This window comes from Gallinula chloropus (assembly GCF_964237585.1).
Source record: "Gallinula chloropus genome assembly, chromosome: 1".
NCBI classification, from domain to species: domain Eukaryota; kingdom Metazoa; phylum Chordata; class Aves; order Gruiformes; family Rallidae; genus Gallinula; species Gallinula chloropus.
The window spans coordinates 43,636,882-43,664,858 of NC_140085.1; the positions used below are offsets into that span (position 1 = coordinate 43,636,882).

Consider the following 27,977-nt stretch of genomic DNA (forward strand, 5'->3'; position numbering starts at 1 on the left):
TTTGAACAGCACAGTGAGGGTGCAGAGCAGAGGGGCTCCAGCAGCAGAGTAGGGCTGCAGCATGACTCCAGGGGAGCGCGTACGTATCTGGCCAGCTGCAAAGGAAAGTCTGAGCGTATGCACAGCTGCACTTTCCGGTTCAGTTGCAGCAATCTGGATTGAGCCAGGCTGCTGGGTGAGTTGCTCTCTAACGACAGTGGGAATTTTCAAAACATGGATTTGCTATGCTTGAAGTTGGGAGTTACACATATTGTTAGTAACTTTCACGTTTATGATTTAAGCAGCTCATAAAACTCTTTGCAGTATAAGCACTGACAGACTCCTCTAACATTATAGTACGGGGGATAGTCAGGAAGTCCAAACTCCTGCCCTACTGTTTTCTAACTCCCTGATAACTGCAGGCTGATAACAGAGTTGCTCAACTTCAAAATGGAGTTTATAGAAAAGTTTTCTGCGCTGCATAAAATGTATTCTGCTGAACTTCCTTCTTCTTCCCCTGCTACATATCATCATGTCCCTCAGCTTAGCTCTTTCACATGTATTGAGAGCTGGTGTCACACATTTGGGTGTTGACAGGTTTGAAATCTGCAGTAAATCTATCCATTGCAGATTCCAGCGAGAAGGAAGGGAGTGAGAAAATCATATGCTTGGAGCCTATCCATTGAAACATGGAATTGTTCAGCTATCTTTTGCACAGAGCTATGCTGTCCCAAAATCAAAAATATCAAAAGTCAGGAAATTATAATCACTTTAGAACCTGACATGACTTCAGTATTTCACAAGTCTCATGAAGGATCAAAATAGTCATAGAGAACTTCTTCAAGCTGGGAAGCAAATTCCTCCAGCATACTTTTTTGTTCCTGCCAAGCACAGAGCTGTCTCTATACCTTGTGACTGCATCAGGCGGCAGCAGTCATGCAGCACGTGGTCAGCACAGGGCACACTTCCCTCTTCACAATCAGAACAAGATGTTAGGGATAATATTCACACACACAAAAATGTTAGCAATGTTAAAACAAGTTGTGATAAGGGAAAAACAAGGAAGCACAATGAAAATTGTAAAAGAAGATGTCAAACATATGCCCTTCTGAGCCTGAGCACATGTAGTTTGGTTAATGAAATCCATTTGCCTTAACTCACAGCATGCTGTCACAGTGCTGTTGTCTAATATAAGGCTATTTGTTCATCAATTCAATCTGAAATCAGATTTCTGAGACAAAAATAATAATTTTGAGGGAAGCAATAAAACCAAGCATCTACATGCTCCTTTTCCATGTTATCTGAACATAACACTGAGGTTAACCCTTTAATTGCACTTCTCCTTTTCTCCTCAGAGATATTTTATAAATCCTTCATTTCCCTTTTCACAAGCCAGCATTTGCTCGTCTGTAAGCAAGCTTACAGATAGGACAGCAATTCAGAGCACAAAGCCAGGGGTAGAACTGGACAAGTCTATAGAGAGAATATGAATTCCAATAGTTCAGTAAACACAAACAAACTGTTTTGTAATTCTGGAAGCAGTTGACTTTTCCGTAGCATCTTCCAGAATGTGAGAGATCTGGTTTCTCACATAACTGTCCAAAATAGTTCTGCCAGGTTTCTTTTGTGCATCTTCTGCCCACAAAGCCAATGGACTGTACATCTTCCTGTCTGCTTCTTACAATTAACTTTCATATAAGAAATTAAGACAAAATGAAGGTCAGCATTGTGTAAGTCAGGCGTACAGGATGTGGTTGCCCACAGGATGCTAAAAGAATGGCGGAATTTCCAGCAAAACTGAAAGTTTTGCAAGAGCCTGTGAGACTTGCACTGCAGTTGGCAGTCAGAGAAATAGTGCATTACTACTACCTCCACACTTCCTTTTACTTCACTAAGCCCATGCCTTCACAGTTCAGGACTCTTTTCATTCTTTAGCTTGTGCAATACAGAGAGATCCTTGCTTTGCAAAACAGAGCAGGAAAGCAGCATGTTTTACTGTTCTAACATGAAACAATGAAGAGTATGTTCCAACAGGTCACCTCCATAATATTACTGACACTGCCAGGACTGCCACATGCCCAAACCCAGAAAGATCAGGTTTAGGGGAGATTTGGTGGTATTTCCAGAGTGAGATTAAGACACAAACAAGGTCAGATGCCATAAGGAGAAGTTTAATAGTTACATCAGAATTCACAGAGATCCAAGAAAGAGAAAGAAAGATGGATAAAAAAGAAAGTAAAGGTGCAATAGCTACCACCACAGAGCTGCCGTGTCCCGTCAGTCCAACTGGACTTTAATTCAGGTGGGGAATTCCATTTGATGCTGCTTGTCATGGCTCTTATATTGAGGTGCATCGCTCCCTCAGAGAATCGATTAGCATATTCAAAGAACTGTTTAGCTTAACCCTACCCATCACTCAGTGGTGGTGCACAGGCCCAATACCATCACTAAGGGGTCTCCTGGCGTCCTCTCGGTGGTCTTCAGAGGTCTCCAGACCCCTCTGTTTTCCAGCCCCGGGTCTGGGCACATGCATGGAGGTTGGGTTAAAGTTCTTAGACTTTGCTACACAGGCAGATATGCAGGAAGGCAGGAAATGGGGAGTCTTGTGGTTTGCCCAATATATTCCGTTGCTGTGGCAGTGGTAGGCAACGTGATGTTCCAGCAATGTTGAGACAAACATCTGCTGGCACAACCAACCAGTCTCGACCCAGTCCATTAAACACCCGTCCTTCATGCCACATCAGAAAAAGCCCTTAAAAACTTGAGTTGAAGGATAAACAGAAAAAAAAATAATGTCCATTTTAATATTTCTCCACCAACCACAGTTTGGGAACAACCAATGTGAAGAAAGCTTTGAAAGAAAATAATCAGAAAAATCCATTGACTGGTATTTTAATTTGCCTCCCTCGGTAAATTTGGCTTACAAATGCATCTGCATATATTTGCTACTTTTCCTTTTTATCTTCACTCCTAAAAATAAAGATTTCTTGCCAAATGATAAGAAAAAAATAAAGCTACTGCAAAGAGAGATTTTTTTTCAGAAGATTCCTTTCTTTCGTTTAATTAAAACAAGATTGCAGTGGTTCCTTTATCTGTGAGCAGAAACCTAAACCCACTTTTGATTGATGTCTGTCAGTATACACAAAAGGAGGTACAGTTTACTGTTGCATTTTCCACAGGGCTGTTTCCTTGAGAACCCATACATGACCTTGAGTCCAGGTTTAGAACTGCTTGCACATTAATTTTGTTAAACCAGACACAAATTCAAAATACTGAAACACAGACGAATGTGAAATCATTATGAAACTGTAAACTGGATGAAAAATATGTCTCAATTACCATATACTTCCACTGAACTAAAATAATTGTATTGAGAGGCTATAATATTGACGTAACTTGTGTTTACATTCTACTCCTATCCATTTCTCTGAGTTTATACATGCTTTCTTCAACGGTATGTATATCACATATCCCATGTAGTTCCTTTACTGCCAAAGTTGAAATATGTGCCTTATAAAAATAATGGGCAGAAAAGACCAAGATGATAGAGGCTTATTAATTTTGTTTCTGAACCCTTAAAAAAACCCCCAAACTAATCAAATCCCTCTCAACTTCAGAATTCTACATTCCTGATATAAAAAAAAATTGAATAAAAAGAAGTGTGAATGCCACTTTTTGGGGGGGGATAAAGGTACATTTTGGTCTGTAAATCAGGCTAAAAAGGATGAGTTGTAACAAGGACAGTGCAAGACAAGCCAAAAAAGCTATCTATAGACAGGTGACCAAAATAAGTGCCATCCATTTTGCATGTAAATGTGATTCTGAGCGATAGGTTTTGGAGATAGCATGGTACTACAGTAGCATATTAAAAACCCCTTCCTACAGCTTGGATTATAGGCATATGCAAATTTATGCTTTTTAAAAAATACATAAGAATTAAAAGAATCCAAAATTTGGATGATTTGGGATTGTTTTTAAATCTCACTTAGTATAATTTCTTGATGCAAAAAGTAATTTCCACATGCCAAATATTGGTCACAACTGCTTTGCTACCCTCAAATATATTATTTATGACCCTTTTTATTACATTTTATGATCATTTTATGATCTAAGAAGGGAATTAATGCTTTGTTCATTGGGACATCTTTTTGGGACAAGCAGTGGGTGGGTGCAATTACTCTGAGTTCTTCTTCCTTTGAGACATAAATAGGGAAAATTACATCCTGGAAAAAGCATGGACTTTCCTCTTGGGAGTGGGAAGGCAAAACGTGCATTTTTCTTTGCCAAATTATTATATTACCCACTTGTGCATGTGGGAAGAAAGCTGGAACTTTTCCCTCTGGAAATACAGTGCCAGTGGTGTTGGAGGTGGGTAGAAGGCGAATGTTGCTTCATGATCGAAGAGTCCTGTTCACAAAAGAGTCCTGTGAGGTAAGCTGCAGGAGAAAAACTTAATTTTCTTCAAAAATCCTTTTAAGTCCAACCTTAGCAGCCATTGCTTTCTTGGAAAGCACAAGGTGTGAACAATGCCCATGTGCTGCAGTTCTCATTAGTTCATTAACGAACTAAAATCCAGAATCTGAATGTAACAGTAAAAATCAGTGGAAAGACTCCACTAATGCTAAAATGCACTGGTCAGTCAGGCACTGGTTCTACAGCTCATGGTCTGTTGAGGGAGTCAATCCAGTTTCCAGCTCTTTGCTGCCAAATATATGCTAATTTCTATTTGTAAATGCTACTGCTTTTTCCTAAACAGTTCTTGGAGTAAAAGGCTTTGTCCTGGGTCTAAACCATGTATAGAACACAAGTTTCAAGCAGAGCTTTGCAGCTTTCTGTAAGGCTTTATCGAATGTACACCATATCATATTTTTCTCTGTAACTACTATCAAACATGAATATAATAACTTTACAGTGAGAATTAATTTCTACTTTAAATAACACAAAGCTCCTTGGAAAATGGAAAACACTCCAAACAGTTTGTATTGCATATTTCAAGTTATGAGTCTGATTTACAGTAATTTCAAGATCTTGGATACAATAATTAATGCTGGCAGTCCCACTACGACCATCAAGATGAGCTACAAGAAGTACAGTTACTCTTTTTTTTTGCAAAGGGCAGTGATATCTGCAAGGGCATGAAAATTCTGTTGTCTGTAAGAATTTAGGGTTTGTGGGATTTTCTGCCTTTACATGCTTAAGAGAAATAAATTTAATAAGGTGTTTATAGAATTATTTTTCTAATTAAAAGTTGACAAAGAGTTAGCTAAATTCCCCCCAAGAGGAATACTACACTATGCAGAGAATGTTCCAAGCCACACAGGCATACACAGAAAGACAGCCATTGCTCTAGGAATTTAGAGTTTACAGACCTCATCGGTAACATTTTACTTTTTAAATAATGAGGTTACAAAACATGAAATGCAGTTATATTGACTAGTCAAAATCAAATTATTTTATCCACAGAAGTTTATTTTGATCTGCACAATTCAATTAAGGTATTGATGAAAAAGTACATTTCTTTAAAATCAAGGAATTGTATCAATCAATAATTCAGTTAACTTCTTTAACTTCAGTTAACTTTGCCCAAGAGTTATGTTTTTGTGACTGCAGGACTAGATGTAGCTTTTAAAAATTCATTGCATTAGCCTGATTGTCACTTGTATGCAAAAGTGATGCCATCGCTGGAATCCGAGCAAAGTAGCTTTTTGCCTGGATATGCTTATTTCTTATTTTGTGAATAAATGCTGCTTTATAAGCCTGAAAGGAAAAAAAAATAACAAATCCCATTGAATATAATTAAAATACCTAAAAATCAACACATTGCTTCATATTTTAGATGGTAAAAATAGTTTCCCCTTTAATAAACTGTCAGATAATTTATTCATATATGATATAATGAAATATTTTATAGTTCTATACTGCTACCTTATGGCCTAATAGTGAAAAGTGCTAAGCATTCCCTGTGAAGTGTTAGTCACCTTTTAAAAACAGGAAAACTTCCAGCAATCTTTTATTTCATCTGTTAAAGATAAAACTTATTTCTTTCTTTTCAGGTAAGAACATTTGTTCCTTTGAAAATTAAAAAGGTAATACTTAAATATCAATATTTGCAAGGTGATGACTTTAGTAAATTTCCTTGGTAAGAATCAGAGTCATTATCTATAAATAATCAAGGCAGCAATCACTTTGCAGCATTTCAGTCAGCTTTTGTGTTCAGTGGTGACATTTTCCTCCATTTCTAGTGATTAGTAGTAGCTCAGATGATGTAATAAATAGCCAGAATATTTAGTTGAAAAACCCCTTTACTATCACTATAATCATTGTTATGAATAATTGCTATTAAACTGCCTGAGAGGCCTTTTTTCCTTTCTGTGAATGAGAAACTATGATTCAGCTTACGACATTCCAACTTTGCTTCATTTTCCTTTTTTCACAATCTTTCCCCCCCCCAAAAAAAAAATCAAACCACCAAAAAACAAAAAAACAAAGTTTTGCCCATCTCTAATGAAGAAATGGGACTCTTCACTATAGCTGGTCCACAGCTAAGTGAAAATACCTTACAATTTTTAGATATACTTGCACACCTTACCTGCTGCTCTTCTGGCCTAACTCCCACCTCCACTGAAGCATTGCACCCAATCAAGTTAATGGCATCTCTTTGACTAAGACATCCAGACTTACATAGTTAAATCAGATAGGTGCATAATCAGAATCTTTGCCTGCCATAACGTTAGCAACACAAATTTATGGATGCAGAGAAGCATCAGTAGGTTTAGGTAGTCTGAGCAGCCTTTTTGACTGAAAGTGAGGCAGAATCACAGAATCCTTAGGTCAGAAAAGACCTCTGAGATCACTGAGTCCAACAGTACCTGTCCTCTACTAAACCATATCCTTAAGCGCCTCATCTACCTATCTTTTAAATACATCCAGGGTTAGTAACTCAACCACTTCCCTGGGCAGCCTGTTCCAGTGCCCAATAACCCTTTCAGTGAAGAATTTTTTCCTAATGTCTAATCTGAACCAGCCCTGGTGCAGCTTGACTCCATTCCCCCTCGTCCTATCACCTTGGGCAAAGAGACCATCACCCACCTCTCTACAACCTCCTTTCAGGTAATTGTAGACCTCCCCTCAGCCTCCTGACAGGGGTGTCAATGAAAGAATTTCCAACTTGAAACTGATTTTGCCTTTTGAAGTTAATGCTCACATAAATATTTGTCTGCTTGAAGACACAAGTTGGGCACACACACAAAAATCCATCATGGATATCAGAATCCCCTGACTGATGTATTTTGTCCCCAGAGCAAGCCTTTCATTAAGACAGCAGTTTATTTGCTCTGCCAGTTTAGTTATCACATACTCTTAAGACTTCCAAAAAGAAAGGCAACGTGTAACAGATGAAGTTGCATTTGTGATGCACACATATTGCATTAGAAACTGAATTAAGAACACCCTGAACAAAAGGGCACTGTACAACAATGATCTCGATCACTAGTTACATCAATCAATAACCTTGAGGTGAAAGGCTTAATAATCCATTACTAATTGCAGCTCATGGGATTCTCTTGTGCTTTGGAAAATTAAATATCATGTGATGTCCAGTGGAGTGTGATATTTACCAGATCACCTTGTTTAAATATGTATTTTGGGGGAAGTGGTTTAAAAATATACAGTTTCAATTACTTCTTTAACAAATTCTTAAGTGTTTTTAACTCAGAATAGCAATTATGGTTTGATTGCTTAATTCCAAATGTAAGATTACATTGTCAGGGATACTCAAATTACATCTATGCAAAAGTAAATTGAAAGTTCTAGACAAATAGCCATTCTGTTACTTGATGAGAAATTTCTAAGGCCAGAAACTAATGAAATGTGCAAGAGCACAGGAACATGGTTGTCACAGTATCTCTGGCCAGTCTTTAGTGTTTTTCATCCAGGTCAGCTCTGGTCTGATGTCAGCTGAGGGAAGAACATAGGCATGGCACTGTCTTGGTAGGCAGCATGGATGAGGCTGCTTAGCTTCTTGCATTTTGGGAGGGTGAATCAGGGCATGAGGTACGTGGATGTGTTGTATGTCTCCTTTGGACTACTGCCTGTTTATTTAATAGTACAGATACAATAATTTAAATAGTCACAATGGACCAATTTAAACACAGATGAATGCAAAGACTTCATTTGGCCAAACTTCATTGTTTACAGTATTCTATTAAAACATAAATACTGTAAAAAATTATAAAAACTAAGATCATCAAAGTTTACCTTCTGGAGGTTACACAGCTTAAGGTGTGCATCTGCTTCATCTTTAGTGAGGAGAATAGCGTTCCATGGCGACCACTCATGCTGTTTATCCCATCTGACCATAACCAAATCATAGAGGTCACTGCAGGCACTGAGAGCTGACTGACAGCCCCATATGTACTCAATCATGTACTGCAGATCTTGATGCTGAAAGGAAAAACTGGGTTAAGAAGGAAGAAGCTGATATGACTTCACCACTTCATTCTTGGATTCAGAATTAATGTTATTACACTACTAAATTGCTTAAAGCTTATGTATAAGCAGAATAATCTGGCCTGGAAAAATATGGGAAATTAGGACAAGAAAAATTCCCACCTGTGACAGACCCCAAGTTAACACCTGCTTTTCTTTCTTCCCCTCACTCTGTTTATTGTGCTGATGATACTGCTTTGATTTAACCAAATGAGATTAAAAAATCAGGTAGCTAGGCTACCATATTAACAAAAAATAATAGAAAGTCTGTCTGTAAAAGTTCTCTAATACAGAAAGGCCTTCAAATGTATTTTAACCTATATTTAAGGCTAATTTATGTTAGTCTTCATTTGTTTGTTACTAGCCATCTGAAATCACTGTTAAATCTTGATAAAAAAGCCTCTTGAATGAAAAAATAAAAATAAATGTGAGAGAGCAGTTACTACTTAAGTCTGGCAACTTTTTCTGTCACCCTCCATTAATTCTTCTCTATTAGTCATGGAAAATTATTAGATTTTTATCTATGGTAGTCTGCAAACAAAAGACTTTTAAACAGTTTCCTCCAAGCTAGCCATTTGAAGACTTGCTTCTCCAAAAAGAAATCTTTAATTAATTAAATAGCAGTGTTTACACATTACTTATTAAATTTCTGACAAAGGATAAATGGAACTACACCAGTAGAGTGCTTAAGTGAAATGCAGCCTCATGTATTCTCATCCATCTTGCTCCCAAAATCCAGGAGCCCATGTAAATTCTTGCCAGGGAAAATGTAAGATAAAAGCTGGGTTTTGAACCTCCACTGAATAATAAACCTGTGCCTACGGATTCCAGAAATACAGAAAAATACAAGCTTACATGTCATCTTAAATCTGGTCCTACAGGGCTTCCATTATTAGGTTTCACTAATTGAATTTTTCAGTATTTCCTCCTTTTCAAAAAATTTCAAATAACTTCTCTATCTTCTTATTAGAAGCCAGAAATCTGCAAGCAGACATATTATCCAGTACTGCCAATTTCTTCCTAAGTTACACACTTCTAAAGTTACCAGAACCTGCAAAAATCTGTACCGAGGTACATGGGCCCATGTATAACATATCCATGATGTGACTCCTCCTTTTTCCTGGATTACAATTTTATTGTTATTTTTTTCTGCCTGAAAAACAGGCAAAAGCTTGTTCTGTGTTAAAACTTCTCTGGTTATGGGAAAGAGTTTGAGTTAGTAGACTTCTGCACTTTTTAATGTTAGACATGCTTTCTGAAATTAAATCTTACATTTAACTAATTTCAAATTATGATTTCCCTTCCCTCCCCAATTTGTTCTGTGCTCACAAGAAACAGAAATTGCCTTCAAGTAAAGACTTTTAGTTGTTCCCAAGAAAGTTATAAATGCCTCAGAGTTTATCATCTACATGTAAGTGGAGAAGGGGACAGGTAGTTTTGTGGAGGAGAAGAAGAGAAACAAAAAAAGGAAAAAGCAAGTAACTCAAAAAAAAATCAATAACACAAGGAAATTTTGGGAAAAAAAAAACCCAAGAAAAATTTTAGTGATTTATACAAAACTCTTATGTTTATATATTTGCAGTTCTAAAGAGAAGATCTTGAAGTTAGTTTGGATGAAAATGACAGAGCATCTAGTGATCTTGCAGTGGTAGAAGCACAAAGAGAACTGCAGATGAGGACTTCCACTGTCAACAGTTAAGAACCCATTATGTTTCAGGGCATCAATGGCCACCAGCCACCACAAGTGGTGCGATGTGAGAGAGGTCCAAAAGATTTTTGGATGATGTTTACATATTAAAATAAACTAAGACACAGACAAAAGCTTTCCAGCCTAAGTGAAAACCACTAGATGGTTTTTGTAGATGAACAACATGTACAAAATCCAAGTTGTTTGATAATAGTTCTTAACACAGCCCTGATAATTAGAGAATCACAATCTTTTCTTTGGCAGCTGTTACTGCCAAAGTGCTAAACCACAGCATGGCTTGTTTTGGTAGCAGAGGGATATTGATGATTGGCTTTTGTTTGCTTGGTTGCTGTTCAACATATAGTGAATATGGAGTTAAAAAACTGTTCTATGAATATTATGCTGTAGAGATTTTTATTACTAAACCTCAGAGAGTTCAAATAAATCTCATCTGTTTGATATTTTCAATAAATCTCACTTGTGATTACCTCAGGTATAAAACTTTCCCAGTGGATATTTGATGTCAAATCTTTTGTTGACAAAACAAGTAACAACAACTAAAAGACAATTTACTGAAGACAGAATCAAGAAGTTACTTGAACTGAGTTGTTCCAGTAAAGATTATTAAGAAACATCAGAGATTTTGTAACATTGCAGATTACAGATTATTACAGATGATGGTAGAAAAAAAAAAACAAAAAATTAAAATATTTTTTGGATCCTTCTCCTAATAAATGAAAATCTTCCAATTATATGGATATTCTGTAGACATAGAACAGGAATGTCAAAACCCCAGTACTGTTATGTCTTTCCTTCTGAGAACATGAAGCAGTTTAGTTGTATAACAGTTCGAATAATAGGGTTTAAAATGCTTTACTGGTATTATGTCTTGAATGATATTATAGTTGCAAAAGTATTACTGTTGATTTACAGATTATGCCAGTATCTTTAAGTTATAGGAAGACCATAGGATAGCCAGAAGAAGAATTTGGATCCTCTGATTCTTTGACCTGTCAGTTAGACTTACACCTTCTTTTAATGTACAATTTGTAATGATTTTTGAAGGTGCAGTTATACTTCAAGAGATTAAGTGCTTCTTCATGGTATGGAACATCCCATATCGCAGGAAGAATTTTTTGTAGCTTTTAACTTATTTCTCCACCTGTCAAAAACATACATAAAATAAAGGGAAAAAAATTACAGTCAAGGCCATTGGTTCCCACTATTAACAATGTTCTTTTAGACAGTACCTGAACTAAGAAAGCAATTTTAGCATCATCCTGATAATCAGCTTCAGACTTTCTGAGATTTTCTAGCATGAGTTTGTACTTCTGAAACGCTTCCCGTCGCCGAGCCTCATTATCAAGCTTACAACACAAGCGACATCTGCCAATGGTGCGGGAATTAGCAGGAACAGGAAATTCACTAGATGGGAAGTAATTTTCGCAACTGTGACAGAAGTTCACATTTTTATAAAGCTTTAAGGGATCTTGTGGAACCTAAAAGATTTTTTTTAAAAAAAAAAAGTAGTTAATTTACCAAAAAATATCTTTTCATTAATTGTGGGTCACCCTAACTCTACTGGAACACATTTATATATATACACACACACATGTAAGCATTCTTATATGTAAAAGCAATAAATATTTATTTTTAAATCTCCAATAGGGTTTGTTGGGGTTTTTTTAAATAGAAGACAAAGAATCAATCTTTTTTTTTTACTGTACTTGTTAAAATTAGTTATACAAATCAGTCAATTCAGTTTTGAGCTATATGAAGATCCTAGATATTATGCTCCAGTGCTCTTGCTGGTGCTTCTATGTATGCAGATTGTCAGCCATTCTAGAAAGACGACAACAGAGAAAAGAAATACTAACTCTTCTGCATTCAATTTTTCATATAGAATCTGCCTTTCACATCAGATAAACCTCTGAGATTATGGGTGTATTAATAACTTGGCATAAGAATATAAAATTAGTATAAAATTTTCAGAGACACATGTCCAAAAACAATATAGAGGAAGAAAATAAACTAAACTTGCTAATGAGCTGTTCACACTCTTATTTCTTCATGTGTTCTTGGAAAGAATATAATGTAGTCTGTGCAGAGGGCCTGAGTCTGTAATTCGGTAACTTGAGTAGTTTGATAAGCTAGCTACCTATTGTGGTCAGATGCCTTTTCCTGAAAGTACCCTGAATATTCGGTCACTTTGACTGACTGCTGATGAACTGCCATCTTTTTTATGGTCAACAGAAGATAATAAGATTCAAATAGTTATAGATTCAATTCAGCCTGCAATTCAAGGTACAGTTATCCAAAAGCTACAGAAGACAAAGTTCTCCATCTCCAGTCTCCACTATGACACGTCTGGGTAACCCTGTTCATGAAACCTGGTGTAAAATACCAGTTAGTTGGTTCTAAATCCCACTAACTTCTACTAACAGATTCTTTACTCCTAAGACACCATCAATCACTGCCTAAAGCAACAGCATATGATAGTGAATCATGGTGTTAATTGTAATCTGCAGTCGAGAAAGAAAAACAATCACACAATTTGAAAGATGCCTGCCACTGTCTTCAGACAGCAGACAGCTATATCTGCTTCTCATGAAGTAGTAACTGGTTGTAAAACAGAAGTTAATAACGGCTCTTGCTTAGGTGCAAGCTCATTAGACATCACTGGGACAATGACAATCTTCTTCCTTTCTGGACACATGGGATGCTGCCCCTTGTCTAGTGGAAAAAAAGACAATTGCTCTCTCTATAGGTTCCCCATTAGCTCATATATTTTACAGTTACCCTTCCATAAGATAGATGATTTACAATTCTCAGCTATTTTCATTTCATACATAGAGCTTCTGGGCTCTCTCAGTGCTACCAGCCTCTTGTCAGGGTCTTCCACCAATGTTTACGTCCCATCTTTCCTATATGACTACATATGCTCTTTTTGTGCGAAGCCTGTGTCCTTGCTGAATTTTACTTCTTGAGGAATTCCACTAGTGATTCTACACCAAAAGGTAAAATGAAAAAATCTTTCACTGTTTTCCATTCCCCTTCTCCACCATCCTGAGTTCAACAGCCACTTTGTCAGACTGCAAAATAGGAGTAATACCTTAAGTATCCTAGCAACTTCAGGGTTAAACTTTGGAGTTTTAATATACTGAAGAAATAATGTACAAATCCTTTTCCTCAGTCCTTCCAAGTTGCATTCTTTCACGTCTCTCAATATAAGATCAAATTCCCTGTCAATTAATTCCACTATTTCCGCTGTTAATTTGCATTCATGTTCCTGAAAGAAAAGACAAAGAAACAAGGAAAACAAACAATAAGGAAGCAAACAAAGTAATTCTAATGCAGATATGAAAGCAAACTATAGATTTTATGCCAATCATCATTCATACCTCTATATGTTCATGAAAGAACATGTTAATATAATTAGGGTCTTAGGAAAACAACTTACAAGAAAACTAACGTAAGGAACTGTAAAAAGAGAAGGCTTACAGATTCTGCTTTCAGGGGCCTGTGTATATACCAAAGCTGTGAAGAACTGTAAACCTGGAGGCATTAAAAAAAAGCCCCCAAAAATATATCCCTAGAAGCTTCCTTCAGCTATGGGATAAGACATGTCATGTATATACACAGTAGATGGTGAAAAAAAAAGCAAAACAAACCAACCTAAACAAATAAATGCCACCATCACCAAAAAAATTAAAAAAAAACCCACAAGAAAACCCCAACCAAAACTCCACCACCAAAGTAACCCCAAACAAAAACCCCACCACCAAAAAGGCACTGGGTACTTTATGCCTATGCTTGGAAACAAGTCATTTCAATGTTTCAAAAACTTAGCAGGTGATTCACTGAAGAGAGATAAAGAGATGAATTGGTTCAATATTTTTCTCAGCTAAAATTCAGTGCTAATTTACAGAGACTCTAGAATTTGCTCATTACAGCAATGTTAATTTAATGTAAGTTGTGCATAAGTTTGTAAACCAGTGATGCTCCCAGTTTTATTGGCTTTGGATCAAATTCAGGTACTACCAAAACAAACAGCGTGTTCGTTTATTTTAATAAGACCTGTAAGCAACGTTCTATTCTAGTTTGGTGTCAACAGCATCATCCTGAAAGTACCTCAAAACTCCTATTATTCTTTTTGTACATGAATTTCAAAAAAATAGTGTGAAATATGAAGGACTCAAAGAAATACAACCAGCTTCTAACTCTCTGGGAACACTAGCAGCAGCATTGGGGGTCAGAGTAAGGGTCAAAGAAAAAAATAAACTAAGTATTTATCAGTCATAAAAGTGACTGAGAGATAAGGTTCTAGACAGATACTTCAAAGACATAGAACAAAGAGTAAAGAGAAAAAAAACAGAAATAGCTACTTCTATCTCTGCCGTGGCTTTTATCCAGCTGTTACAAATATTAAGTTAAATTTTGTAGTAAAAGTGTATTATGTATAACATACAAGTCTAAAACCACGGGGTTAAAATTCTAACACAAGTGGAAGACAAAGCATGCACATCACAAAGTGAAATACGGATTTAGAATACATCTGGAATGTAAATTACACTCTCATGCCGGGTGATACACGAGGCTTTCTCCTGCTGCCAGCTGATCGCCCTGGCACCTGCTTGCCAGGAGTAGCATTGCTTATGTGTCAAGATAATGAAGTGACTTCTGTGTCAAGATAATGAAGTGACTGTATCTTTGGGAAGTACAGCTTCAAGCTGAATGTAAATAGAAAAATAAAACATACCTTCACCGTACTTCTGAGTGTTAACAGCACATCTATCCTCTCCTCTTTTGGGATGTCATTCATGATAATGCTTTTGTAGATTTCAAACAGTTCTCTGGCACGGAGAGTGTGGGGTGTATCCATTTCAGTGATTTTTCCATCATACGCTTTCCATCTCGTAGGCCGCGCACACTTCAGAAACAATTTGTGTAATTCAGGGATATTATCATCTGCCCGCCCGCTGAACAAGGCCATTACATTACACGAAGCTTCACGAGAGCAAATCAGGACTCAACATTAATGCTTGATGAATGCAAAAGGCTACTGCTGTTGCCGATAGTTACACAGTACCTTCCCCACCAGAGCGAGCCGCGTATGGCCACGCTTCGTTTAAAGTTGCAGGTCATGAAAATTTTGAGTTACAGTATATTAAAATTAAATAAGATTCTCCTACAGGGATACGCTCTACTTCTTTAAAACAAATCTACTGACAGGAGCTGTAGAATACATTTGCTCTGTATTTCACCTTTCAGTCATAAATCCCTCTAAACTATCAGTGAAAGTCAATGGGACTGTGGACTGTGTAAAGACTGCAAATTTAAGGCCTCTGCAAGTCTACTGCGGTACAAAATATCTCCAGGGAACTGTTCTATTTATGCTTGCTATACAGACAGATAGAAGGCACAGACTTTGTTAGAGCTGACTAAGGCTGAGTATGAGTTTACAGCATATCGGATACTTCAGCTAGCTTGTTTGCTAACTTAACCACATACCAGATGCCTTCTACTTCAATTGTCTCTCAGCTTAACTTTCATAGACAGTGGGAAGTTGCTTTGTGTGTCAGCTGCACCGATCGGTAGGAAAAGTCAGAGAATGGATTGAGAACAGCTCTGAGGAGGAGGACTTTAGGGTGCTGATGGGCGACAAGCTCAACATGAGCTGGCAGTGTGCACTGGCAGCTCAGAAGGCCAACTGTGTCCTGGTCTGCATCAAGAACAGCATGGCCAGCAAGTCGAGGGAAGCGATTCTGCCCTCTACTCTGCTCTTGTGAGACCCCATCTGGAGTGCTGCGTCCAGCTCTGGGGTCCCCAGTAGAGGAAAGAGATGGAACTGTTGGAGTGAGTCCAGAGGAGGGCCACAAAAGTCATCAGGGGGTTCAAGCACCTCTCCTGTGAAAACAGGCCGCAAGAGTTGGGCTTGTTCAGCCTAGAGAAGAGAAGGCTCTGACCTAATTACAGCGTACCAATACTTAGAGGGGTCCTACAGAGAAGTGGGAGAGGGGCTTTTCATCAGGGTGCGTAGTGATAGAACAAGGAGCAATGGCTTTAAACTGAAAGAGGGCAGGTTTTGATATTTGGAATAAATTCTTCCCTGTGAGGGTGGTGAGTCACTGGCACGGGTTTCCCAGAGAAGCTGTGACTGCCCCCACCCTGGCAGTGCTCAAGCCCAGGTTGGATGGGGCTCTGAGCAACCTGAAGTAGTGGAGTGTGTCCCTGCCCATGTCAGGAGGGTTGGAACTAGATGATCTTTGAGGTCTCTTCCAACCCAAACCAGTCTGCGATTTTATGATTCTCCTCTCTTTTTTTGTGTGTTTGGGTTTTTTTGGTTTGTTTTTTTTTGTTGCAAACCAGACTGCTACAGAAGAGGCTAGTTCACTGTGCAGGGAGGCATTTAAATCCAATACAGTATTCAAAACCTGCTCCCCATCATTACCTAACTCCGCTCCCTTTTCTTAATTGGGACAGTTATTTGGAAGCTCATTTTGCCTATTAATTACTCCGTTCATTGCATTGGGAACTTGAGCATTCACAAATACTTGCAAACTTCACTTTGCAATCTCCGTGTGAGTTAACTACAGCAACGCTTCCTGCAGCGCTCACATGCTGAGTAGTTTTCTGGATACAACCCCAGAGTTGACATAATCATTACTTTGACCATGCAGGCTTGCTATGGCAATAAGTCATAAAAATACAAACAAAACCAGATAGATAGAGCAGATATGGCTGGTCATCACAACAATCAAAATTGTTCTTTCCTCACTTTTAAATATATAAAGTTATTCAAGCAAAAGAAAGACAAAATAGTTGGAAAACGGATGAAACACTGAACAACTGACATTTAATTATACTATCAGTGGGGGTGAAACTCTAATTAAAGGAGGTATTGTTAATCAGAGGTCACAATTCAGAGCCAAAGGTGATTAAGAAAAGCAAAAGCAGAACCAGACATCAGTAAGAAATAAAACTCTTCATTCCTTAGTGAATTCTTTGAACTCTGGCTAAACTAGAAATAGGCTATTTTCCCTTTGCCATAAAAAGGGAACATTCTACTCTAACTCGTGACACTGTTTCACTATGTTTGTACAGTACTTGAAATTCTAAAAATAAGAAAAAAAAATGATAAAAACCCCAAGAAAACGACAAAAACTCCCACCAACTAAGCTGTATCATGCTACAACTCTTCAATTAAATCACTTCTTAGACAGAAAGGTCAATGGGCAGAGATTACCCTAGGAAATGGTTATTAAAACTCAGTTCTGCAGATAAATGTGCAGAACCTTAATATGAGCTAGCAGTCTTGGTATTCCACTCTGCAAATGACCCTTAACACAGACCAATGATATTATTATAACATTTAAATTATTCAAAGCAAGATATGATATCTGTAATTTTTCTTACTACCTCATCACAACTGGGCATTAAATAAAATAATTTAAGGACAAAGAAATGATGCAGCTTTTTACTGATGAAAAAAAAAATCAGGGGTCTCATCAATATGAAGAATTCCAGTACTTCATAAAGAATCACAAGCTCTCTAATTTCAAGTCTATTTTCATGTATTTAAGACTGATGCAAGAACACTAAACTTCCAGATTTTTTTTTTTGCCAGCATTTTCTTGCCTTTTCGTCTGCTGGCAGTACTGCAGAATTCACAAAAATCCTGTTATCTGTATTACTTCAGTGAGCAAGACTACTGTAACTGTACATTGTTGCTAATGAATGAAAACAGGGAAAAGCACCTGAGGAGAGAAACACACCACCACAGACAGAGAGAGAGAAAAAGATAAGAAAAAATAAAATAAAATAAAATTCCATAGGATGTGTGCAGAAATAGAACAAAGCATGAGAGTTATGAACTGAGCAATGGTTAATAATTACACAAATTCCCTTGACAAAATATGATTGCTGTATAAAAGCTTAATCAAATACTTCCTCTTCAAAGTACAAATGCAGAAGAAGAAAGAGCTCAGTATAAAAAACAACCACCTAGAATGCAGTGCCCACCCAAACAGTAACTGCAACCCCTGCAGAAGGACACATGCATGAGGAGGTACACATTTAAATTAGCAAAGAAGGGAAAGAAGGTTTCTTTTGGACAAACCCAACATTTTTTCTTTTGAGCAGTAAATAGTCAACATTATAAAAAATAGATACTGAAAATCTATTTCCATTGCAGTATTTCTTTTCACAATTAATTCACACACCATGAAACAGCCAGAAAATAAACCTTTTTTTGAGGGGATGGACTGCTGGAATATCTACCTATAGGGACCTTTTTTTTTTGTATTTTACCTTAAGTCGCCATTGAATCTCATGATATTCTAAATCATTTTTGTTTATGAATGAATTCTCATCTTTGTTTTATAGATGAAAGCCTGAAGAATGATTGCATTAAATGTCATCCCCAAGATTATACAAGATTAAAATCTCAAATTAAGTTTCTAACACAACTGAAGCTAGTGAATTAATAGATGAGTTCAATATTATGTCAGACTCAGTCAAAGCTTTGTCTGGGTTCCTATCCTGTACATGAAAAAAGAATAAATTATTTCTTTAAAGACAGATATATGGTGACCAGAGGCCTGTGTTTAATGGGGAAAAATGACAAATCTAGCTCCTGAAAGGTAACATGTGTGAGGGAAGAAAAAAACCAAAAACAAAACACTAACAAAAACAACTGCAATCTCCCTCCCCCCCAAGAATAATCAATTAACCCATTCTGAAAGGTTAAAGTTTAATTTTTCAAATACTTGCTTAAATGTTTGCATTTAAGTTTACATGCAGTAGCAAACTTTTCAGAGAGCAATGAACAGAACGTACCAGAGGGGAAATCATTTAGTCATTAGATTTGATTAGTGAAACTGAGTATATTTGAAAGAGAAGCTAATAGGCAGATTTTTCAAGTTTCAAAAACAGATGAAGAAATAGCATATTTCATGCATATTTTGCACTCAACGTTGTGATGCTTTATAACCTCAGATTAACCATTCTGCATTGTTAGAATCTGAGCCTTCAATAAAGCACCATCAGGATGATCTTCTTTAGACAGAATACTTACCATAATACAAAATTCATACACTCAGTGCAATTTTTTTGACATAAACACACACCTGAGATTTAACATAGAAACAGGCAATTAAGAGTCTTAAAGATGCTCTGTCAGTCCTTCAAAGAGCCACAGAGCGAAAAAAATTCTCACCTTGGAAAAATTAATTTACTGAATTGTACTGACATCCACAACTACAGAATTTGGATGCTTCTAACATTAGCATTCCTGTGATTAACTGCTAAAGCTACAACAGTTCCTTTTGGCAGGTTGTTCAGAGAGGTATTTTCTGTTCTTGTATTTTAGTAGTCTTTGTGTTCAGCCCAAAATTACATCACTGACCTTATTCAGAAAGCGCAATACTGCTTTTTGTTGGTTCTCCTCATCTGCATTTAGTTTGTGTCTCCCAATTGAAGCAATCAGCTGTGCCTCTTGTTCCAGAAGTCCACAAAATGTTGCCTGCCTTTCAGGTCCAGTAAGAGTTTTGTTGATGTGGTCAGCCTCCTCCTGCCTCCACACTACAAATACAAATATTTGGGGCATTTTTTTAGAGTAGGTTTTCCAGTGAACTTTCTACTTCCATATTTAAGAAAACACATGACTACTTTTACAAAGTTTATTAAAAGCCAGTTTCCATGTTAAAGGAATGGTTGTAAAGCATATTTTCAGTACACACAAAATGGCCCTGAAATAAATGTAAATTATACAGATGTTCTGTGAGAGTATGTGCGTGTGCATCAAATCCAAACTGGCAGTTCGTACTCCAAACTCAAAGATGGGTTAGGGAAAAGAGTTTTATGTGAGAAAAAGAATTTAGCTCCTGTGGAAATGTGTGATGAAATGAATTCTTCACGATTTTGCATCTAAAATAACCGAGTCTCAAACAGCTCCAAAAGGTATGAGCAATAGGAACCTTTTTAAACAATTGCTCATCTTTTCATCTTTTCACAAGAAAAGATACCATGGAGATCTTCTCAACGGATTAGGGACAGCATCTTGCTGTGGTACTGCTAGTACTGCTTCTTCCTGCATAAATGAGCACAATCTAAAGAAGCCTGAAGTCCTCCAAAACAGAGATAAAACTTGACTGACAGTCACGTTTAGCACTCCGGGTCTCACACGGAATATTTGAGTGGTATCATCTTTTGCCATTTAAGGCGGGTGGATGCGCATTAATAATTAGACAGCCACCGCTTTTTTTCCCCTCTTTTTACAACAGAACCCTTCAAATGGAAGGGGGTGGCATGAAAACCACAAGGCAATAATGACAGCAGCATGACAGCTTCTTATACAAGCTGTATAACGATCTGATCTTCTGACCTTCATGGTCAAATTGCCAGCTCACAGGAACCTGCTACACTTAAAATTATAAGTTAGGCTATGTAATGACAGATATAAACACATGTGCCTATCATGGTTTTCTTTGCAGTACCCATTTTCTTGACTTTTAAGTGCTGGTACACAGACTATATCCCCTTACACAAATCTGTTAGCAAAACCAAACTGTGTTTACTGAACAGTGTTTTCCTTTGCATACACTGTAACAGTTCTTCAGCTCTCTGAAGAGTCTGTTCCATTTCAAATAGCTCTGGAGTTTTGTAGGGAATTTTATAAGATCCAAAACTTCAACTTTCCTGAATTGTACCTCGAAGTGTTGTTATTGTTCCAGAACACTTACACAAAAGCAAAATCCAGTGTAAAAGAAAACAATCCAATATGCAATGCACACTCACTGCAAAAGCCTGTAACATCCTGCATCAGGTAAGATTAGAGGCAGGAGGAGGGAAAGGAGGGAGGTTTAGTTTTTGCCTGTGGCTTCCTTATCTACAATACCTTATGTTTTCCATTTTAAAATATTTCAATTCATTTCCTTAAGGCTCTCCAAGCTTTGGTATTAATGACAGCTGTCTGACAAGTTCTGAGTACCCAAAGATGTATTTTTAAATAAAGCCATTTCAGCAAACAAAAACACTGTATAGAATTAATTTAGACGAAGCTTTATATGCCTGGAGGGGGCAGCAACTTCAAAGGTGGAGGTAATAAATACAGTAAGCAATTTTGCACTTACAGAAATTAAGCATCTCTCAGTTACTATCGATACTCATCTCCTGATTCACCATATATATGCAACCAAGTTAAAAACATTCCTCTTAGATTATCTGTTCTACGGGCAAAGATTTTACTCATTACAATGTTTCTTCCATTTTTTGTAAAACAAAGTAGTTCACAGTTTTCCAATAAATAATGAATATCTCTATACTCTAACATGCTGAATAATATATAGATACATATCATTTGCACCATACAGTCAACAGGCAAATTGTTGTACCGACAGGAATTGCTTGTACTGGCTGACCCTGTAATAATATCCCCCTGTTGTGATCAGCAGCAATAACCTTCACAGGTCTCTGGAGGACAATAGTCTTATTCTATTACTGTCACGATGATTTAGCTTGTGTAGACTGTTGACACTGTAAGAATGTAGAAGTAGTTTCAGATGCAGGTAGAAAAGGAAACTTCCTAGAACCACTAAGCTCTATTAAAATAAAGAGCATGACTGCAAGTCCCCATGTAGAGAAGCAACTAGTCAACACCAGTAAACAAAAACAAACCCAAAAAGATTGATACTAGACTATTACTTTTAACAAAATGTTAAAGAGACATTTCAAATACTGGGGTTTGTTCTTTTCCAGTTTTGAAGTGGCTCATGCTTTTTCCAGTTGCCTAGATATCAGATTCCTGAACGTGCACAGCTGAAAGTTTTATTATTTGTAAATCCAATGACATTAAATTGAGCACAAGAGACACTTACATAACCTTAAGTGTTAAATCTAAAAATATTTGGAATATCAGCACCTATTCACAATTTTAAGTCAGCTTTGTTGTTTCTATTGTAAATAAAGACTCTTCATACTTTAACACGTTAAAAAAAAAAGGTGGAGCAGTTTTTTAGAGGAAATATTATGGGAAATCAAATACTAAATAGTAGCTCTTGCCATAAGAGGAGAAGAAAAAAAAAAATTGAATACTTTGGCTTTTGATTACCTAGTCAGACAAAGCTTTAAGAAAGCTTGATTCTTCTGAAGTGAAAAGCTAACTTACTATGAAGAAAAAGGGGAGTGAGGGAAAACCAACCCCTAACAATCAACAAATCTCATGAAGACACCATTTCCAAAATTCTAAAGTTTATGACCAGCAATAATTTTTACATTTGTCACAAGCAGTAGTATCTAGAAGTCATTTATACATTCAGACAAAACCATTTGTTCAATGCCACACGAGGTATGACAGCATTAAAAGATCAGTGTATAACTTGGGAATTCTTGAATCGTGATCCTAAGCTCTATGAATAACACATGCCACCAAATTTATGCTCAGTTTACCATGGAAGAAATAGCTGAGATGCTTTAAGGTACATGAGGTGGCTTTGCAATGAAGCAGGTAATCCATTAGGCCAGTTCTGCTATAGCGACAGTAACGTCCAAACTGCAGTGAGTTATACCACAAACAAGCACTGTAGCCTAGAGAATGTATGAGTTCTTACAAGTCACACTGCAAGCATCTTGCTTAAAAGATTTTAAAAAGAACTCTTACAGCTTCATTATATGCTGGTACAATTCCACTGCTTTCTATTGTTTTTTCTTTCTCCAAAAGGACATACTCTGGGGTTTCTGTTACCTTTGCAACACTACTCTCCTGAAGGGTTTTATGTTAATCATCTGCAGGATTCACCTTACTTTTCCAGGAAAGTTTATAAATGCCTGTCTGTAACAGACATCATCCACCCCATTGGGAAAAGTAAGGCTTTTGTGATGCCCTGGAGGACTCCTAAGAGATGTTTAAAATATTGACAACACAGTTTTGTGAAACATTGAATAAATTAGAAAGGATAAAAGCTATGAGTAGACACAAACAAAAGGAATAACCTCAGCTGTATATTGTAAAATTCTGGGCAAAAATTTAATATGTTATAAAATAATGTCTATGTTAAACAGCAAATGATGAATCTTATCACTAATTTCTTCATGGCATCATTTGCAGCGTCTTAAATGTGGCATAAAAAGACTAAAGTAACTGATCCAAAAAAACAGGTCTTGTTCATTGGTCTAAAGACCAATGAAAAAATAATAATAAAACTACCAAATAGCACTATTTCTACAAGCTGATTTCCAGCCAAAGCCAGTACACCTTTCCAGGAAGCAGAGAGTTAATTTTCTTTGCAGGAGCTTGTGTGATGCTATGCTTTGGGTGTTGATGACACATGGATGTTTTAAATATGGCTCAACAGAGCTTACACAGCATCAAGGCCTTTTTTCCACTTCTGATAATATATGAAAGTCAATGAATTATTCAAAAATGAAAGAGATTCCACTGTAAGATAATGAATAATAATCAAAGAAGCATCTATAGAAACACACCAAAAACAAAAGTTTGTTTTAAATGAATGGCACTATTTTGCTGATAGAAGAGAATCCCCTTGAGAAAAAGCTTACATTCTAAAGCATGGTACAGCAGCTCAAAGTCTTCTTGTGTTTTAGGGTTCAATCTTTGCTCGTGCTCTCTTCTCAATTTTTCTTCTTTTTCTTGTTTTTTCCGTAACTCTTCTTGTGCCTCCCATGCCAGCCTGAGCCTCTTTTCTTCCCTCAGATTTTGGACTATGTTTATAGCATGCCAACGACGGAAGTATGTCTGTATCACTATTACCTAGATGCAATACAATACCAAAGAATCATTAATTTAAAATAAAAGCAGCATATTTTGTTCTTAACTGGGTTTGGGGTTTTTTTGACTTAACTATATTTTTTCAAGATTTGTTTTGTACTCAGACTAATTTAAACACTACAAAACTAGTCATTTACTATTAGTCTAAACACTATCATGCTTACTTGTTTAAGTAAATGCAGGAGTTTAACCACTGAGTGCAAAAGACAATCTAGGTTCAAGTAATCAATTTAAAATATAAAATACCATTAAAAATATGTTTTTCTTTTTAAAATCTCCCCTTGAAAACCATCTCTTCCCATGTATTGTTTCTATTTTTTCTCTTCAGCTTTGTAGGCAGAGATCTTCATCTTATTTACACGGGGCCAAGATTGATAATTCAGACACGTATTCGCAAAATTTCTTTTGAAATGACAAAACTACACTAATGCCTGGTCTCTGGAGCAATCTTAACCTAATATTTCTCTTGAATGTGTCTTCAGCTGGCATTTCAATATGGAACTAAACTGCACTGTGTGAATTCATCAACTTGAACCAATACCAAGCTGATATCTTTCCACTGTGCATTATAGATTACCTATAGACACATTACAGATTTCAGTAAGTGGCACTAATGATCACATTAAAACCATCCCAAGGAAATGGTTACCTATTTGGGTTTCACTTCTACAAGATGCTTGCTGCTGTCAGCTGACACTGACCAAATAAGTTCTAACAGAAAACTTCTACCCAGAATATTTCAAAGCATCTTGCCAATCGTATCAATACAATTATCCTGCTTGGACACCTGGAGAATGATCTGTTTCTCAATTTAATTAGATTCAGACTATCTATTTTAAGCAATCAAATTAATAATTAGAGCATTTACGAAGCAGTGCCCTGCCTAACATGATGTAGGGCTTGCTTAAATTAGACGCACAGTCACTGATTATGTGGGTTTCAAAAAGCAATTTGGAATGCCTAAATGGCATCCTCTGTGCAATGAATATACAGAACCTGTCATTGGAACCACCCGCGTGAGGCAGCCAGCAAACCCCATAGACCCATCGTGTGTGTTTGAACACCCAGACTCTTATCTTAATGCCAAAGCAGGTAGCAGCTTGAACACAACCCAGAACAGATCGATTTGCCAAAAGCTGTTCAAATAAAAAAAAAAAAAAACCCAAACAAACCACCCCCAAAAACACAAAACCCAAAAGCTGAACGCAGGTCTCCCAAACCCTAACCCAGTATTCCATCTGTTTGAGGCCATACATCAAGGATGTAGCTTAGGTCCTTCCAAAGAGATCATGAGTATGACACAGGGACAAGTTTGGTTTAGTCCCTAATGCTCTATATGGAAACTTAACTGTTCACTAAGACAGAAAAGAGTACGTTTGTAATTCTTATCTAAGAAATTGCAAGGTCTCAAATGTTACTGAAAACACAGAGCAAACATGTGCTTCTCACGTATCTGAAAGACTGTAAAATGTGAAGATTAAGCATTTTAGAAGTTCACTTCAAATTCACTCTTTGAACACTCTGAACACTCACTGAACGTTGGTAACTTTCATAATACTCTGCTTTACAGATAGTTTCAAACACCGAAGAACTTACTGCATCAAGTCTACGTTTATGGTATTCGTCCGCTGTGAGATACTTTCCAGGACTTAACAGTTTGTCGGTCATGTTTGACACATACAGGCCAACTTTAGTCATCTGCGTTGATGTCGTGTTTTTTGTTTGTTGTGGCTTATTTTTTTCAAAAACTGTCTGTGAGGGAAAAAAAAGGCATATCAATTATAACAACTTTTTTTTTCATCATTACAATAAGTGGCAAAATTAGCTATCTGTAACAAAATTCACATGAATAAATAGATTCATCCACCAAATACTTTGAATTACACGATTATTTCTCATCTACTTCCTTATTCCTATTGAAAATAAACATGTTGATGTTCTATAATATTTGACAAGAGCAACATTCATAAAGGAGACTACAAGGCCATTACCTGTGTTTCCCTACAAAATAACTGAATTCCTTTGTCAGGTCGTTTTTTGGGTATCGTTTGTGATGCTGCATTATGAAATTCCACTCCTGTTATCCTGCTCCTAAATCCACCCAGGAATGGTTTAAGATAGGTAGGTCTTTCAATTTTTACAACTACATCTTGGAATGAATCAGAATCTGTTAAAATGGAAGTTCCAAGAGATATCATTTATTTTAGCAACAGATTGAGATTACAGCATGGTTATATACGTTGCTACATCCTTAAAAACAGCTTTCACCTGTTTGTACTCTGACAGTTACAGCATCAGGCATGCGGTAATCCTGTTGAACTGCCTTCCCAGGAGAGTGTTCCTGATCGGGACATAACTTCTCAGACCAGATAGTTTCATCAAAGTTAGCCTTAGTCCTCCTAAGACCTTCATCATCCTCAATCACGCTTCCTAAAAGTAAAACCAGAATCAATTCCAGATATGCTTCTGAAAAACCCCACATAAACAAAATAACTCAAGTTCACATTGAGACCACTTTATTGACACACTGCATCACAGAATACTCACAGATTTTTGAGCTGGAAAGACAGTCTACTTGAAAGTTGAAAGAGTATTATCATACACTTTTTAAAAGATGTAATACTGTGACCAAACAAAAAGCCATTAGTATTACAACTTTTTAGAAGTTACAGTAGGTAAATGTATTTATTTGGAAATGCAGAATGTTAAATCAAATTACCCGTTTATACAGTGAATCTTTATTGAAAAGTACTACCTAAACATGCTCCAAGCACACAATGGCCAAATCACTGTTGGCTTTTACTCAGCACTTAATGTTGTGGCGGTTATTTGAAGACTATATTCTGGACCAGATCTGCTTAACTTGAAGCTCCAAAAATCACTTTTTTTTTTTTTTTTATTTAGAGATAAATCAGTCTGGCTTTGGTACAGTGTCCTTCCTAGGATGCAATCGGCAGCTCCTCAGAATGAGAGCACTCAAAGGCAGCCCAGCTCAGAGGGAGGGAAGCAGCAGCTTCATACTATGAGGGGCCGCTCACCATGTTCACTGGCTACACTGGATGTGTTACCTTCCGCACCGAAGACACATGAAACTGGGGCACTGAATTGGGAATGGAGGGCAACAGGTGCAGGAAATGATGAAGTGTTTCAGGGGAAAGGCATGGATAAAGGACGGATGGCAGGTAAGTTACAGGAGAGACAGAGAGATTAAATAGTGAGTGCTATGTTCTAGTCTAAACTGTTTGTAGCACATGTGTTCATGTGAATTATGCATTACTGTTTTTCAAATGTGTGCCAGAGACATACAAGTAGTCACAGATGCTTCTTGAAATTAAGATCACGCTATAAAATGCCATATTGGTCTATAAATTTCTTCTAGAACTCAGGATAAAGAATACATCCTTCACCGTTTCAAGTATGTTTTATATGAGAACTTTAAAAGTCCCTTCAAGACCAAAAACCAGCAAACATTAACAGAACAAGGTGGTGGGGGGTGCAAGAAGCCACAATCAAACTGAAGGGGAAAGAAAAGTCTCCTAAAAGCCCTAACGCCCAACAGTGTAGTAACGCCTTTACCTGTTGCTGTCCCACTTGCCACATTCTCTGATAGTTCTGAGTTTTTGCATGTTTGCTTTTCCCCTTCCAAAGCCCTCACTTCAGGCAAAGCAGAATAGTTCTCATCGGCAACAGGAGGCCTGCTCTCAGATGACACGTCGAATGAGGCACCCGGCTCAAATACCTCTTGCTCATTAATTCCGATCACTTCTTGAGTGCTGACTCCTTCACTGGGTAATTCCCACTGCGTGGAACTTGGCTGCTCCAGAGAAGACAGCCGCTCGCAGCCCTCCTCTGGCTGTACAGCGCCTGGAGCTTCTGAAAGCGGAGGCTTCTCTGCTGGGTCCCCGCTCTCGGCCTTCCCGACAGCTTTTCTCCCGGGGGATGCAGCAGGCTGCTCTGCACCCGACCTTTCCGATAACACAGCCTCAAAGCTACTTTCTGATGGGTCTTCCATTTCCCAGAGAGTCGGCCACAGGGCTT

General features: G+C 37.3%; 1 protein-coding gene across 1 annotated transcript; it reads right to left on the reverse strand.

Moving 5' to 3' along the window:
• Positions 1-5,604: 5,604 nt before the first annotated feature.
• On the reverse strand, positions 5,605-27,951 carry IQUB (IQ motif and ubiquitin domain containing; the record flags this gene model as incomplete). Its single annotated transcript, XM_084270796.1, has 11 exons — positions 5,605-5,736; positions 8,236-8,421; positions 11,404-11,652; positions 13,266-13,442; positions 14,913-15,083; positions 19,560-19,735; positions 23,711-23,921; positions 25,536-25,691; positions 25,931-26,106; positions 26,208-26,369; positions 27,516-27,951. The coding sequence occupies 11 exons, from the start codon at positions 27,949-27,951 to the stop codon at positions 5,605-5,607; spliced, it is 2,232 nt and encodes a 743-aa protein (XP_084126922.1).
• Between the last annotated feature and the right edge of the window lie 26 nt (positions 27,952-27,977).